At 35.8% G+C, this 17,505-nt stretch overlaps 1 protein-coding gene across 2 annotated transcripts in view; it reads right to left on the bottom strand.

Moving 5' to 3' along the window:
* The window catches only part of Mitofilin (inner membrane mitochondrial protein mitofilin), a 263,003-nt gene that overhangs the window by 40,865 nt on the left and 204,633 nt on the right, over window positions 1-17,505 (bottom strand). For both annotated transcript variants that reach the window (XM_090392343.1, XM_090392344.1), the window contains exon 13: window positions 815-1,043. In XM_090392343.1, the coding sequence (XP_090248469.1) occupies window positions 815-1,043 (229 nt within the window). The remainder of the gene's footprint in view (window positions 1-814; window positions 1,044-17,505) is intronic.

Genomic DNA, 17,505 nt, shown 5'->3' with positions numbered 1-17,505 from the left:
AAGTTTGCACATGAAGTATAGTCACAACTAGGCTACTTATATGTAGAGGCTAATGACTTCAGATCAATTCCCTTAGCTGTAATGCAAAGCATACATCATTTCAGACATGTATAATGCCAAGCATTATGGGAAGGGGCACTATCCAGATTAGATATTAAGATTAAATTAATACAGTATTTCCATATACAAGTATAGAAAAGGTGTATCACCTTATTGTTAAAATACTCTGGATCAGAGATAGTTGTAGAAAGTTTTTTTTTATTCGGTTATAAATTAAATTAAAGTTGTCAGAAAATTATATTTGTGTAAGCAAACAGAGTTTGCATATGACAAGTCTTCAAGACTAGGCTACTTGTGGATAGAGGTTAATGCCTTCAGGATGCATTATGGGTCCAAAAACTCTTATTTTCAAGATCACTGTAAATCTCATTGAGCAACCCTAAAGGATCACTACTAAATTCATTACTCCTAACCTGAATCACTCCAGGATGGGAAAACACAGTGGTGATTCTACTCAGTGACAAGCAAAAACGAGCCACCGTAGAATCTCTCTACTCCCCAGGAAGTAAGCAAATCCAAACGAGCATTAATAAATGTCATCATTGGGATCAAATCCAAGAAGAGATATCAAGGTTGAATTAATGCAGAATATATTTATATATTTACCATATACAAGTAGTTAAAAGGTGTTTCATTTTATTATTAAAATATCTGAATTAGAGATAGCTGTAGAAAGTTTTTCACTTGGTTATAAATTAAACTTGCCAAGAATTATATTCTTGTTTATCCTTTTTCCCATGAATCACAATCTTACCTTTAAGATATTGCTCAATATCTTTTAGTCTTGTCATACTGTTTGCTAACTCAAAATGGAAGCTTTCTTTCTGCTCTAAAAGCTTCTCTTTTAAATCTGCAGTATGTTTTTTCCCCAACTGCTGTTGCTGAACATTAAGTACTTCTTGAAGATGGTCACTATGAGCAGCAGCTTGACGACGGAGCTGTTGACGTAGTTCAACTTCAAATTCTTCTTCGATTGCAGATGCCTAAAAACAAAAAATATTAAAATAATTTTCTACATTCTATTAAAAATTTCTCCTGATTAAGTGATGATATTAACCTAAATGCAATATATATGATTTGAATTATTCAGTTACCAAACATTTAAAAAAAAAAATTAGAACTAGAAAAGGCTGAAAAGACAAAATACAGAATGAGTTGTTAATATATAGAATAGAGGAGAAATATTTCAGTTACCTATTATGCCTGCTATCTGTCAGGATTCCAATGTTGCCAGATTGTATCAATCTTCTGAATCACTTCTAACAGTATCAATTCACCTAAATCTGCATTTTCCTTCCATTTGTGCTACTAACACATTCCTGAATGTTAACAATGTTAAGTTCCTTCTATATCTTGGAATAATAATGGAAACTTATCCATATTTCTGGTATTATTCATTTCCTACCCTGCTGTGCAGATCTTCAACTTTTCCTTTTCCTTTTTCATTATGTCAACTGCCTTCTCTAATGACATGAAAATTTTCCAAAGTTCTTCCTTGGTAGAATCTTCTGTGGACCATAGACACAGATACCTCATTGTCCAGTTTCCCCATTTTGATATTTTCTACATCACTCTTCTTACTATTCAAGAAGATGATCTTCATCTTTGGTGCCGAATGCTATAGCTACTCCTTCCTTTCTCTGATAACTATTGCCTGAATATAACATCTGTTAGTTCTTTTTAAGAAGAATCTTGCCTATGTGCAAATTGAATTATGCATGATGTTGAGTTTTATTAATTAAATAGAGATTAGTTTGTTATTTCTTGAATAGGTTTTGTACAGATTTTTAAGATGGTAACAGATTAATCCCTATATAATTATTTACATCTGTTCTAGACTTATACGTAACTAGACCTATACTCTAAAAATGAGAACACTAGACGTACACCCAGGCTCACAGCTAGCTTCATCATTTCATATTTTAGATATCAAATTTCAGTTTTGTTCATCAACCCAGTTTTGCAGGTTCAGGTGAAAAAACAGCACTATGATGAATTATTAAATCTAAATATTCAGCAACTGGCACTGGTTAGAATTATGACCATGAAGCTTTCATCATATTATATATTATACCTGTTTTATTGTATGCGGGTAATCTGAAAAGTTCTTGGCCTCGACCATAGATGGCAACACTATTGGCTAGATTTTTTTTTTTTTTTCTTAGTTGGTACATCTGTCATAAGCATCCATGCGATATTGCGTCATTCTATCAAGTAGTTTTTTTTTATACAGCTGTCTGAAGCAAAAGGTGTTGTCTGTATCCCTTGAAATAGATAACATTGAGAATCGTGCGGTTAGAAAATTCTTCGCAAAAGAAAGTTTAATGCCAAAAGAAATTCATTCGAAGTTCATAAAAGTTTGTGCGTGAAATTGCTGAGACTATAGGCATTTCAAAAGAACGTGTAGGATACATTTTGCATGAAGAATTGCAAATGAAAAAGCTTTGCACAAGATGGGTGCTGCGCTTGCTCACAGCACGAAAATGCTGTGATTTTCGTGCTGTGATTTTTGCTCACAGATCAAAAATGCACTTGCATGAAAATCTCTGAACAGTGCTTTCAGCATTTTGACAAGAATAAAACTGATTTTGTGCATTGATTTATTACTATGGATGAGACTTGGATTCACCATTACACACCAGAATCCAAACAGCAGTCAAAACAGTGGACAGAAGCCGGTTGTTCAGCACCAAAGAAGACAAAGTCAGTTCCATCAGCAGGGAAGCTCACAGCATTGGCGTTTTGGGATGCTAAAGGCATTTGTTTATTAATTATCTTGAAAAGGGTAGAACAACAACCTGGGAATATTATTCTGATCTTTTAACCAGACTAGACAAAAAAAATTTGTGAGAAAAGACCCAGTTTGCAGAAGAAAAAATTCATCTTTCATCAGAACAATGCACCTGCCCACAAAGGTGTTTTGGCAATCAGAAAATTAAGGGATCTGCACTATGAATTGTTGGAACATCCATCCTATTCCCCAGATTTGGGAATCTGACTTCTATTTCTTCCCAAAACTAAAACTTTTCCTCGCTAGTCAGTGTTTTTCTTCGAATCAAGAGGTAATTGCAGCTGTAGAGGGTATTTTGCAGATCTTACTGAGAACCACTACAGTGACGGGATAATGGTGCTGGAGCATTGCTGGAATAAATGTATTAGTCTTAAGGGAGAATATGTTGAAAAATAAAAATAATTTTTAAATTATAAATTCGTTTTTTCATTGTTAGGCCGAGAACTTTTCAGACCATCCTCCTATACCAGAAAACTTATCTGTTAAGTGAATGTTCTTCATTGATTTGTCTATTTTGAGAAAGTCCTGCATTCTGAGGAAGCAAAATCCTATACTGGTGTATGACAGTGGTTGATTTACCTTAAGCTGCAAACTCCTTATAAATGGTACTTGCATCCTAGCCTGAATAAACAACCTAAATTTAACAGAATGCAAAAAAAAAAAAAAAAAAAGAACAATTAAAAGAATAGAAAAATGGAAAAAGATTGGAATGAAGACTGCTCTCGGTTTAAATGCATCTTCTAAAAAGCAACATAACAGAAATGGAGAAAAATGCTCTTAAGTGGATAATTAAAAAGAACCATCTTATTTATTACATTAAGGTCAGACAAAGTTAACTCAAAATGTTGAAAGTTTATTTTTTCACTTGGTTAGAGTATAATAAAATTAGTTTAATCCTTTATCCAAGTGTGAGCAAACAAAGTTTGCGCCTGAAGTATCTTCAGGACTAGGGTAAGGTGATACAACACCAGGGCAACTCGTTGCAAAGGTGGAAAAAGCTACCAACACTCCTAACTCAGTATCTCCTATAATGCAAAACACATCTCCTTGCTGATCTGTCTAATGCTATGCATTAAAGGAAGGGCCACTACCCAGACTAGTTTCAGGCGCAAACTTTGTTTGCTCACACTTGGATAAAGGATTAAACTAATTTTATTATACTCTAACCAAGTGAAAAAATAAACTTTCAACATCTTTCTCTAAATCCAGAGTAATTTATTAAAAAAGGGTGGCACACCATTTGGCAACTCATATAGGTAGAGATGACCTGCTAATGCTTCTGCCTGGTATTTCCACTAGGGCCTGGCTCCCACTGAAGAGACCTCAATAAAGGTCGAAACTAGTCTGGGTAGTGGCCCTTCCTTTAATGCATAACAATTAGACATATCCGCAAGGAGATGTGTTTTGCATTATAGGAGATACTGAGATAGGAGTGTTGGTAGCTTTCTCCACCTTTACAACGAGTTGCCCTGGTGTGTATCACCTTACCCTAGTCCTGAAGATACTTCAGGCGCAAACTTTGTTTGCTCACACTTGGATAAATGATTAAACTAATTTTATTATAACTCAAAATGATCGTAAATATCAGAAAGTATACAAACAAAATCAATGCTTTACACTGAATCCACACATTTTCTCACTCCCTAATTATACTATGTGCCATACATCCAAAAAAAAAAAAAAAAAAAAAAACAGCATCATATTTAAACCAACTGAAGTTAATTTGCATGTTTGCTTTCAAAATACTTAGCAAAACTTTTGAGAAATTGCACAGGACAAAGAATCTTACATCAGAAACTCAACATAACTCATACAAAAACTGACAAATAGCTCAAATGAGTATATAAAATAGATGATCACTACATCAAACCGCTGGGGACTTGAGATATAACAAATGATCATTATTTGTTATAGCAACGTTCGTTATAGTGAATTTAGAGGGAAAATACTAACCCTGAATACTCTATCCCCAGTAAACACAAGAAACCATAAGAAATAAACAAAAGAAATCATGTTTCATTTGTTGTCATTTTTGTTTGCTCTGTTTTCTGCAATTTCATTTGTTCTATTTCTTGTAATTGTTTTAAATTTCCTACTACAACAGAACAAAGCATATCACAACCCAAAGAAATCACAGAATTGCAAAAATGAAGGAAACAGAGAAAACAGAAGAAAGGAAATCATGGGAAACAAAACACTGAAATTCACAGGGAAAGAGAAGAAAAGAAATCATGAGAAATAAGAGGAAACAGAACAAAGGAAATTGAAGGAATAGAACAAAGCAAATCATGAGAAATAAAAGAAATAATGGTATAATACAACAGAAATTGTGAAAAACATAAAGGAAATCATAAGAAATAAAACAGAACAATGGAAATTGCAGGAAACAAAACAATGAAAATCACCATAAACAACAAAAGAAATTGTGAAAAATAAAAGAAATAATAGGAAATAACAAACACACATAAAAAAAGAAAGTAAAGAAACTGCAAAAAAACAGAAAAAAGGAAATGACAAGAAACTATACACAACAAAACAAAGGATTGGCAAGAGCCATACATAAAGCACAAGAAATGATGAAAGCATGATGACAATGCATTCCAATAATTCACAACTCTACATGCAAAAAACATGCTTCTCACTTCCTTGTTCACACCTTCCTGTTCTCCTCCCTCATCTTCCACCATTTTATGAAAAACCTCTTCAACACTAATCCTATAACAATCCTTTACCAACTTGTACATCTCTATCGTATCATTCCTCTTTCTCCTATCCACTAGACCCTGCAAATTGGATCTTCTCAATCTTTCTCCTGAAAACCAGGTGACCAAATCCATGCATAGTAGTCTATATATGGCCTAATCAAGGCCTTATATCACTGCCAGAATTTATCATGTTATCCTTACAATTTTGCCAACACATCCTTTAAATTTTAGCTCCTTATTCACCATCACTGAAAGGTCTCTTATTTCTCCCACCTCCAACAATATATCCCCACCAAGAGTAAATTCTATATCCCATCTTTGTTTTTCAAATCTTAAAACCTTACATTTTGCAACACCGAACTGGCATCTCCATTTTCATGTCCATTCAAGTCTACATGTAAGGCCACAACATCTGCTCTACTCTCCATAATTCCCCCCCAACTTTGAATGGGATATTCAGTTGTTTGCATCTGCAAACAACTGAATATCCCCATTCAAATCTTCCTCAATTTCATTAGCATACAGGTTAAACAGCAGTGGCTCTAAAATAGATCCCTGAGGCACAGCACTAGTGACGTTCCTCTTCTGGGATATTGCTTCCCCAAACACAACTTGCTGATACCTATCAGATAGCCAATCTCTAATCCAATGCACGAGTCTAATATCCAACCCCATCTGCTCAAGTTTGACTATCAACTTATTATGCAGTAATCTTTCAAAAGCTTTTGCAAAGTCTGAGTATACCACTGTGTGTGTGTCCATCTCCCATGTCCAATGCTGCTGCCTTATTGTAATAAATTAAGTAGATTACAAAAACATTACTCCCCCCCCCTTTAGCAAAACAGTGCTGTCGATCAAATATAATACTATTATTGTTAACTCAATTCTAGATCCTGGTTCTCACCAGTCATTCCAACACTTTAACCACAACACAGACTGGCCTATAATTGATGCCTGAATTCTGTTATCTCCTTCATGAAGTGGTACAATCTTGCCTTCCTTCCACTCCTTTAGAACTTGATCCAATATAAGCTTCATATTAAACAAATATGTCAAGCCAGATGTTAACTCTCTGTTACATTCCTTCAAAATACATGGTGATATATCAAGTCTCACAACCTTATTAATATCAAGTTTGCTTTCTCCATATACATCTTCCTCACTTGCAGTCATTCTCTCCTCATCATCCACTGTTCTCAAGCTCTCCATGATGTCACATTCCCAAGTATGAAAGACCTTTATGAAATGTTCATTAAATATCTCAACTATATCCTCTGCAGTAGTTGTCCTTATACTATTTTCTCCAATCAATGCCATCCTAACGTAATCATTCTTTTCTTTTTGGCTTCACTAGCTAACCTACTTATACTGAACTTTTGCTACCCTTACCAACTGAGTCACCCTCCTTACCTGTTTCTTGTGTTCCTCGTGGAATTGATTATTACCACTCCCCTTATGCTGCCTCCATAATGCCTTATTTCTCTGTATTGTATACTTAATCTCTTCATTCATCCATCCATTTCACACCTACCTTATTTAACCTTTTGACCTTTGGTAAACATTTAGACATTGTTTCTACTAGATAGTTCTTGAATATCACCCAAGCAGCACTGATCTCTTTCTCCCCAACTCCTCATTCCATGCTACAAGCTGTCTCCTGAGTTTCTCATAATCCAGCATTATAGTTCCACATATACCCTTTCCTCACATGGTTGGCATCCACCCAGGTAATCACTTCATTATCACTCTCACCAACTGGAGGAGATTTGACACCTTATTTATAATAACATCCTCTGATGAGATGATCAAATCCAAGATCCCCAAAAACTCAAGAAACTCATTTTCTTTACTTCCAGTTGCTATCTCATCATCCCAATCTATATTGCCATAATTAAAATCACACATAAGGATCACCTTTGCTTGGTAATTTGATTATCCATTTTCTAGTCACTATCCTCCACACTAACAGGTTTATAGCAACATCCAGCAAAGCATTTCATTCTATTCACCTCTATCTCACTCTTTCATACTGCCTCAAAATCACTACTGCTATTTCCCTCTTGCATCTCTACCTTGTAAGGACATGTCTATTTTTTTATATCCTTTCCTTTATTTTCATATCCTTTCTATCTTCATGAAATATGTCATAGCCTTCCATCTCTATTTCTGTCAGGATGTCATCTTCATCCAATCATGTCTCACTTATTCTAACAATTTTTGGGTGAACAAACTCCATCAATGAAATCATTTCCCTTGTTTCTGATACTTCTAACATTTGTATACAAACATAAGAGTTCATTCCGATCTATAACAAGTTTCACTGATACCACTTATTACATGTGACTTCTCCATATGTTCCTCGAGCCACTACTTTTTCTCCTTACTCATCCTACAGCCATCTTCAAATCCAACTTTTTCCCTAATCCTAGGTCATTCTCTTCCCTTTTTTCAATACACACATTCACATTCTCTTGACGCATCAACCTTTCTCATGCTGTGTTCCCCTATCAAACCTGAGTCTCCCCGTTTTGCTGTTTGTCTTGTATATTTGTTCTCTCGTTCTCTACACTCATGCTACCCACTGCTTCATTCATAAGCACCACTTTAATCTCTCCTTCCCTACTCTCCTGCTCTTTCACATCACTTCTTACTTGCTCAGATTCATTCTCTGCACTCATTACTCTCCCTTCCAGTAGCAGTCTCTCCAAATTACTTACACCAAAATGATTCAAATGCAGTCCATCACTCTCATACAGTTTAATTTTTCCTTCAAACTCATTCCACACATTAACAAACTGCACTCCTTTCTCTTCACATATTTCTGATAACATATCATTCATAATTCTTGCTCTCCACCTTATTTCATCACTGTCATACTTGGGTAATACACTGACTACCTTTGCTATCAAACTATTATCTTTTATCCTTCTCAACAACTTCCTCATATCCAATCGTACTTTCCTCTAGTTATTAGTCAAGTCAATTTGTCCCAAATACCACTACCAACTCCTTTGCTCACTTACTCCTCATATCCAATGCCTGAATCACTCTATTCATTTCATCTCCCGGGAAACAAACCTTGTGCATCTTCTTGTTTACCACACCTCTAATAATTGGATCATCATACAATGCCACTTGTGGGTCTTCCATTACCTTTTTCATACTGACATCATTTGTTTTCATCTTCTTCACTCCTCCATACATATCTCCAATTCTCTTCATTTCACTCTGCATCCACCTCATCTCATGCTATCTTCACCAACTCAGCATTCAAAGCTTGTATCCTTTTTTCATTATCATCCCTTCTTGCTATTTTATCCAGTCACTCACTCTCACATACACACGTTAGCCATCAACCCCACTTGCCACCTTACTGCTAATTGCACCCTGTTTTTCAACGTCATTATTGCCCACTTTATCTTTAATTTCACTCTGTTTTTTAATGTCATTATTGCCTACTTTATTGTGAATTGAATGGAATTCACACAATCTTCAAATGCCATGTCAGTTACAACACCACATTCCCTACTCATATTTAAGTAAACCTCATGGTACATCAGAATATTGCATTTTCTAGATACCCACACTCATTCTTTTCTATTATTCAGCCTTTCTACATAAATACCACGATATCTTCCCATGCATATGTTGTACATTCACACCACCATACCATTCTTGAGAAATCTGCATCGTTTATTTTATTTGCCTTTCACACAGACTTACACAATGATTTGCCTTTCACTGCCATATTGTATCAATGTGCTAACAAAAACAATGAATTTATGATAACATTGCCTAAGAAATTGCACACTGAAATATTTCAGAGTAATAATTAATCTATAATTTAGACAATATTGGCACATATTTAAATATAAAATTTACTTATCTTCTGCAGCCCACACAACAACTGATGTTTAACTCAAAATATAATTTATAAAAATGAAAATCAACAATTAATGTTTAAATTTCAAAACATTATGTTAGCTTAAATTAAGGAAAATCTCACATGAAATCTTCATAATAAACTATGTGCAATCAGTACCATTAAAATCAAAAATAACCTGAAAACTTCAGCAGTTTTCAGGTGACAAAGAGGAAGGGAACAGAAAAGTGATAGCCACCTCTAGTGTGAACATTAACTTCTGGACTGGACAGAGACCCAATGATATACAGCTGTCATAAACTGATACTGCTGAACTGTAGACATGCAAACATTAACTTCTGGACTGGACAGAGACCCAATGATATACAGCTGTCATAAACTGATACTGCTGAACTGTAGACATGCAAACATTAACTTCTGGACTGGACAGAGACCCAGTGATATACAGCTGTCATAAACTGATACTGCTGAACTGTAGACGTGCAAACATTAACTTCTGGATTGGACAGAGACACAATGATATACAGCTGTCATAAACTGATACTGTTCAACTGTAGATTAAAGTCAGCCTGGTTGGCTGAGTGGCTAGTGTTTCCACTCTCCAGCCAAAAGGCTGTGGGTTTGAATCCTGCCATGGGCATGGATGTTTGCGATTGTCTGTGAAAATACTAGTAGTGGTGGACAGTAGATGGCATTGGTGTAGATGGAGAGTTGAAGAGTAGTTGCTCTCCCTTGATTTGTCTTTGGACTCCTTGGAGGTGTCACATAATAATAATAAAGAAATACGACACAATATAAAATATTTCTTTAATTCAAAGTTTAAAGTTATGAAAGTTATTTGGGTAAGTTCATTTTTGTTTGAAAGATTCTTTATATAAATTATATCTACTCTATAATATAAAATGATAAGCCTTTTTTTGTAACATTTTCGTGTCACTTTTTCTGTCAAGTTATTTGAAACGTTTTGAAACTCAGGGGCTAGCTTGAGTGTCGAGTCTTCAAAATTCGAGTCATCAGAATTCAAGGAGAACCAGCCTACCAGTCCAGAACTCGGGGGATTAGGCAACGCAGGCACCGGGGTGGGGTGGGGGGTGGTGGTGGGGGGGAACCCTTTCTTCGACTCTTCAAAATTCGAGTCATCAGAGTTCAAGGAGAACCGGCCTTGAAAACTTAAAGGGAGGAGGGGGTTCCGTCCTCGTAGTGCCTATCCCCTTTTCGACTCTTCAAAGTTCAAGGAGAACCGGCCTACCAGTCCGGAACTCGGGGGGTTGGGCGCCATAGGCGCCACGAGGACAGTACCCCCCCCCCTTCGAGTTTTCAAAATTCGAGTCATCAGAATTCAAGGAGAACCAGCCTATCAGTCCGGAACTCGGGGGATAGGCGTGGGGGAACCTCCTTTCGAGTCTTCAAAATTCGAGTCATCAGAATTCAAAGAGAACTGGCCTACCAGTCCAGAACTCGGGGGTGGGCACTGGGGGCAGAACCCCTTTAGTCTTCAAAATTCGAGTCATCAGAATTCAAGGAGAACCGGCCTACCAGTCTGGAACTCGGGGGGGGGGGGGGGGGCACTGTAGGCATCAGAGAGGAAGAGACCCCCCCAGTATAATAATAATAATATAAAATAATATTAACAAAAATTAATAATATACAAAAAGGCTCTATATATTAGATAAAAAAAGTTTCAATTTCTATTTAGAATTTGAATTTTGATCAAAATTTTTGTTTTTAATTGTAAAAACCTAAATTTTTATATTCTGCACAAAATTAGTACATTATGGTTTCAGATCCTTGTCCTTGTCAGATGTCATCTCCTTCCAGGAGGTTGACTACCATGAGCTTCCACCATGTACAGTTTTGTGCTTCTCTTTTACATTCATTGTAGGACAAAAAGGTCTAGTTCTTAATATTTCCCATCCAATCTGTTCTTTGTCTTCCTTTTCTTCTTTTTTCTTGTATCATTCCTCTAGAAATGTTTTTTGTAGGGATTCATGCCTTAGTATGTGACCAAGGTAAGTGGTTTTCCTCTTAATAGTTTTCAACAGAGTCCTATCTTCTCCAATCATCACTAATATTTTTAAATAATTTTTTTGGCAGTCCATGGGACTCTAAGAATTTTTCTGAGGATCCATATCTCAACAGCTTTAAATTTATTTTCACAATATTTTGATACTGTCCAGGTTTCTGCTTCATGTAGCAGTGTTGACCATATGTAGCATTTGGATAGCCTAATTCTTGTTTTTGTGTGAATTTCTGTTGAGGTCAATGTTTTTTATGCAAATGAAGGTTGATCTAGCAATTTCTATTCTTCTTAATATTTCCTTATCACACTTTCCATTCTCTGTAATTAGTCAACCCAAATATATATAACTCTACTTGATCTAAGGTATTTCCTCTGATCCTAACATTTATATCGGGTATTTTCCCTTTTTCTCTTGTTACCAGCAGTTTTGGTTTTTTTGAAGTTGAAATTAAGCCTATTTTTCACTTAGTTTCACCATCTCTTCCAGTAGGTTTTGAAGATCTTTTTTATTTTCAGCTGCTAGCTGAAAATAAAAAAGTATCATCAGCATATCTTAAGTTGTTTATATTTCTGCCTCCTATGCTGACTCCTTTCAATTCTTCTAATTGTTGGAAGATATTTTCAGTAGAGGTTGAACAATATAGGAGAAAGAACACAGCCTTATCTGACACACTTCTTCATTGGGAATTCATTCCTCCGAGGTTTCTCCTGATATTTTTATTGAAGCAGATTTATATAGATTTAATATAGATTTATCAGTAATCTGGTATCTTTACCATCTACTCCTAATTTTCTGATGCATTTGATTAGTTGTTCATGTTGTATATTGTCAAAGGCCTTTGTGCAGTCAATAAAACATAAGTAGACTTCTTTCTGCTTATGCAGATATCTTTCTATAATAGTTCTAATGTTGAGGAGTCCTTCTCCAGTTCCATTATTTTCCTGAAAACCAGATTGTGTTTCGTTAATTGCCAATTTGATTTTGTTTATTTCTTTCTAGGATGATATATAACATAACTTTTGCTATCTGATTGATCAGAATGATTGTTCTGTACTCTTCACATTTGATTGTCTTTGATTTTTTAGGTACTGGTAGGAATGTCAAGTACTTAAAATCTTTTGGAAGGTGTCCAGTTTAGTATATTTTGTTACATATGTCAGTCAGTGATCTTATAGCCATATCATTTAAATCCTTTAGATATTCTGCCATAATTCCATCCATTCCTGGATCTTCTCCTGGTTTCAATTTCCTAATGGCATTTGTTACTTCCCAGGTAAGAACAGTAGGTCCATCCAAATCTTCTTGCAACAGCTTATCTATTCTATCATGATTGTAGAGTTCCTTTGAATATTCTATCCATCTATCCCTTATTTTGTCTTTCTCCATTAGGATGTTTCCACTGGTATCTTCAATGCAATGAGAGCCTACCCATTTGCAAGATTTGTTAGTAAGCTCCCTAACTTTTTCATGAAGTTCTCTGGTTTTGTGTTTTTTGTCCAAAAGTTCAATTTCCTTGCATTTGTTGTTGGGCCATAGTTCTTTGCAATCCTACATTCTTTCCTGGTCTCCTTGTTTAAGTTCTTGTATTCAGGATGATTTTTGTGTTTCTTTCTTTCCTCCATCATCTACAGTATCTTCTCATCCATCCAGTGTTTACCAATCTTCTCAAATTTGGGAATTGTTTGTTTTACTGCCTTTTTTTTATGCCCTCTTTAAATTTTTACCATCTATCCTCAATCTCATCTTTAGGGTAATGAATACTTGGTGAAATCAGGAATGTTAACAGCAGTGGATTGTGCCAGTTCCTTTAAAATTTTATCTTGTATTTCTTGATTTTTAAGGGAGCCAAGATCATATTTTTTTTATGTTTATAGGTTTCATTGTTTTCTTTAATTTTATTGCTTTCATATAAGTTTCAGATGGTTTCAGATAAGTGATGTTAATTTAACCTAACGTAAAGTTTTGAAATTTAAACATTAATTTTAACTCTTCTAGTTTTTTCTTATGTCTCCTATTACTGTCTGAATTTGTAATTTTTATGTTGTCATTTTGAGTGCTTTATATATAGTTCCTACCAATTCTTTGTGAATTTCTTGTCTTTTTCTTTTTGTTTTCTGCAGTTTCTTTTGGTATATTTCCACAATTTTACACACTTTTCTTTTGTTCTATTTCATGGTTTTTCTTTGTGTTCTGTTATCAATGCATGATTTCTTGCCATATCCTCTATCTCCTGATTGTGATATCCTAGTTTGGTATCATGAAGGTTTTCAGCTTTTACTGTTGTAATAGTAAGCTTAAAATAGCACTCATTCTATGGGACTTAGGCAACTTTTCCATGGTTCATTATAGTGCATCATTTCATCACAGTATGCATCTACTGTATTAGTCCCAATGTTGCACTTCTGTACAAGAATCCCACAATCAAAGTCATTCATCACACAAATAATTTGCTTCCCATGAACATAAAGCTCTATAAGTACCAGGAGTCAGTATTTTTCAAATGAAAAGGATGAATTCATAATCAAAAAGACGAATTCATCATTATCCTTATGTATGGCAAACCTATATATATATATATTTTTTTTTTTAAAATATCAATCTCACACTTGGTTTTTTGGAATTACAGATGAAGCAACCACAGCTATCAGATGGGTGTACTGTGTTAATTACAAGGGTGTGCTGAAAAGTTGTGATAAATTGAGGTAGAACTATGTAACTTACATGTTATTCTACATATTCCCATGAAGTGTATACACTTGTTACAATGCTGCTGCATCATTTGCAATCCTCTGAGATAAAAGTCTTTCCCTTGTTGCACAAACCAGTCCTCAGCTGCAGATATGACTTCATTATCTGTGGTAAATTTTGTTCCTTTCAAGTGTTTCTTTAAATTTGGGAATAGGAAACAGTCAGATGGGGCCAGGTTTGGTGAATAGGGTGGGTGAGGCAGACATTGAAAGCCCAAGTTGTGTATTGTCTGTTGAGTCAGCAAGAATCTTTGTGTCTCAACTCCACTGACTGTTGTTTGGTCTATGGATCATAGTAATGAAGCCATGTTTCATCAACAGTCACAATATGAGACAAAAAATGTGCACCTGATTTTTCAAAATGACCCCAAATCCCTTGAGAATAACACCACATGTTCTCTCTTTTTGGCCAGCATTTAAACATTTGCAGACTTGCAAACATTTGTAATGATTTTGGCTGGTATTTGTCTATCATCAAGGATCATGGCATGCACTGCATCAATGTTTTCAGGTGTGATCGCTGTGGAAGGTCTTCTTGACCTGGGGACATCTGTTGTCTCAGGATGCCCAATTTTAAACTTGGCCACCCACCTGGCAACTGTTGGGACACAGTCCCCTAAAGTCTTACACAAAATTTGGTGAATCTCAATTGCAGACTTTTTTTTTGCAGCATGAAAACCATGACGTCAGCCTGCACCTCTGTGTCTTCGAATTTCTTTAACCCCATGATGAAACATGGGGTTAAAGGGTTTTAAGATATATGTTCTTTCTTGTGGTTATATCAGTTGCTTTAATATAATTTTTGTTCTAGGTGTTTATCAGAATTTTTCACCCCCCCCCCCCATTCGTGTGTGTGTTCTGATAATTTGCCTGCTTTACAGGATGAAAAAATACTACCTACACATGTGAAAAGCCAACCCACCTTCAAATGAAAAGCCCTTAAAAAGGTTCTTCATATCCTAGATGAGATTTGAATGTGTGTCTTTCCAACCAAAGGGTACTGTCAATGCTGGCTGAGCTATGGAGGCTCATCAGTCCCACATGAGAGTTCACAAAAACCTATAACACAATAGTGCTGTATATAGGCAAGTAATTAGGGAGAGAGAGAAGGAATCTGTTATTAGTTTCTTCAAGAGCTGGAGGATGAATAGTGGGGGAAAATAGCATGGAGAGGCTGTTCTAAAGAAAAGAGGCAAATGGAATAAAAGAAGAGGATGGGAAGTTAGTGCAATGAATATGGAGCAGAATGCATGCATAACATACAGCAGCTGCTCATACAAATATGGTAAGGATGATGATGGCAAATTTAATGGTGCTGTGCCCATGAAAATGCCTATAAAAAAAGATGTAATGTAGAAACAGTACCTGTGAGAAAATAATTTTAAGACATCAGTCATCTATTGGTGGTCATACTCTTCTGGATAGCACCTAGTATACTTAGCGAGGTTTTTGGTACACCATGCCAAATGTGAGAACAGCATTTTAAGGTTGGGATTTAGGATTTACAGTGTTAGAAGTTGTAAAGGCATGAAATAGTGTTTTAAATGAAAGAGGACACCAAGTTTATAGGAGGCCAAGGTAATTATGGATATTATGTGTTCATGCTGGGAAAGTACAGTGGTGTCAGTCAGTCCAAGAAGAGAAATATGACTGTACTTGGAAATCAGAATATTATTATAAATATGGGAAAGTGAAATGATATCTTCTTAATGGAAAGTCAGGAAAACATTTTTATAGTAGTGAAAGCTTGATTATCCTTATCTCACAGGAGAATTTTAGAAAGAAGGCTTGTTTCTTTACTGCTGGGTAGATGCCAGATGAGTATGGCAGATTGTTCAGGCTAAACAGGATGGGTGCTAACACCAAGGATTTTTTTTGATGTCCTTTTGATGAAAGATCAGAGGAGGCACATACTGAGTAGCTGCATGTAGTAAAGCAAGTGATTTTCCTTAGTTGTATATACAAGAGTTGGAGGCAGACTGACCTCAAGATGGCAAGAGGTCAGTCTGCCTTATATTTAGGCAATGTTACCATAGCACCATCTAGAGGAGAGATTGAATCATGGAAGAACACCCAAATAGTTTTAGCATGAGACCAGAGGACTTGATTACTGTTCAAGCAGGAAGCAAGTGGTTTGCATTTGGCATTTATAAAATCTGCTTTAGAATTTTTTTTTTTGTTCTCTCCCAACAATGCAGACTGGTGCATATTAAGAGAGAAGCTTGGAATTCTGACTTGAGCCATGCAACTTCAATGCTTCATTTACTTGGTAAGATTACTGTTTCCAGCCATCTCAGCCAAACCTATGGGCAGAATGAATTACCAAAATAATTCTCATTGGCAATGAAACATTTATTACCTGCTCCATCCTAAATTCCTGTATCTAAGCCTTGGTTCTTCCTTAGGTGTGCCAAGGCTGTACCAAAAAATGGCCATGAATATATGAGCAGTCACTGCAATGGGCTTGCATCCAAAACTTCATCTTCCTATACGGCTTACACCAAAGCCCAGAACAGCTGCAAGAAAATTATCACATCAGAAACTGATTTTGAGAGAGAGAGGTAAAAGCAGGAAACTTGCATCATGCTTAAATGGTAACCATGCCTTTTTTGGCTGTAACTTCTGCCCAACATTACTCCCATCACTATTACATATAGATGGTATTTGTACCATTGCATCATCACCAATACAAAAAAAGCCAACCTCCTGGCTTCCTACTTCTCCAATTCTTGCACAGCCGATCATGATAAATGTCCCCCAACCATTCCAAACATTCAATGCTGAATCTGACCTATCACCAGAAAGAGATCAGAAAATTTTTTCTCAAACTGGATACCAAAAGTCTCCTAGCTCTCATACTATGCTAACCACTTAGCCATGGTTGGCCAAGTGGTTAGCATACAGGATGCAGGTTCAAATCACACTGTGGGCATGGATGTTTGTAATTGACTTTAGGTGGGAGATGAATTTTAGTGCAGTGTGAGACTACTGCCTCACTTATTGGAGGCCTTAAGTGGCTTGAAAAAGTTCCATATTTGGTCTCTAGAGCAGGGTTTCTGGACCATGGAAAAAAATAAATTAATGATACAAATATATATATATATATATAAATATATAAAACTGATAAAAAAAGATTGTTATATTTTGTATCGTTAGCCCACCCATGATGCAAAATGTACTATGGGTTTGCATATAACCTTTCGTAGGTGGGAGCAACAAATAAATAAAAAAAAAATAAAAATAAATCTAAATGTATGTGCTACAGGGTTGAATCCCAATTCTATGTCACCAATTTACA

Source organism: Typopeltis vanoorti, chromosome 5 (assembly GCF_054136105.1).
Source record: "Typopeltis vanoorti isolate ZY-2024b chromosome 5, IOZ_Tvanoo_1.0, whole genome shotgun sequence".
In the NCBI taxonomy this organism is placed as follows: domain Eukaryota; kingdom Metazoa; phylum Arthropoda; class Arachnida; order Uropygi; family Thelyphonidae; genus Typopeltis; species Typopeltis vanoorti.
This window is presented reverse-complemented; position numbering and strand designations above follow the sequence as displayed.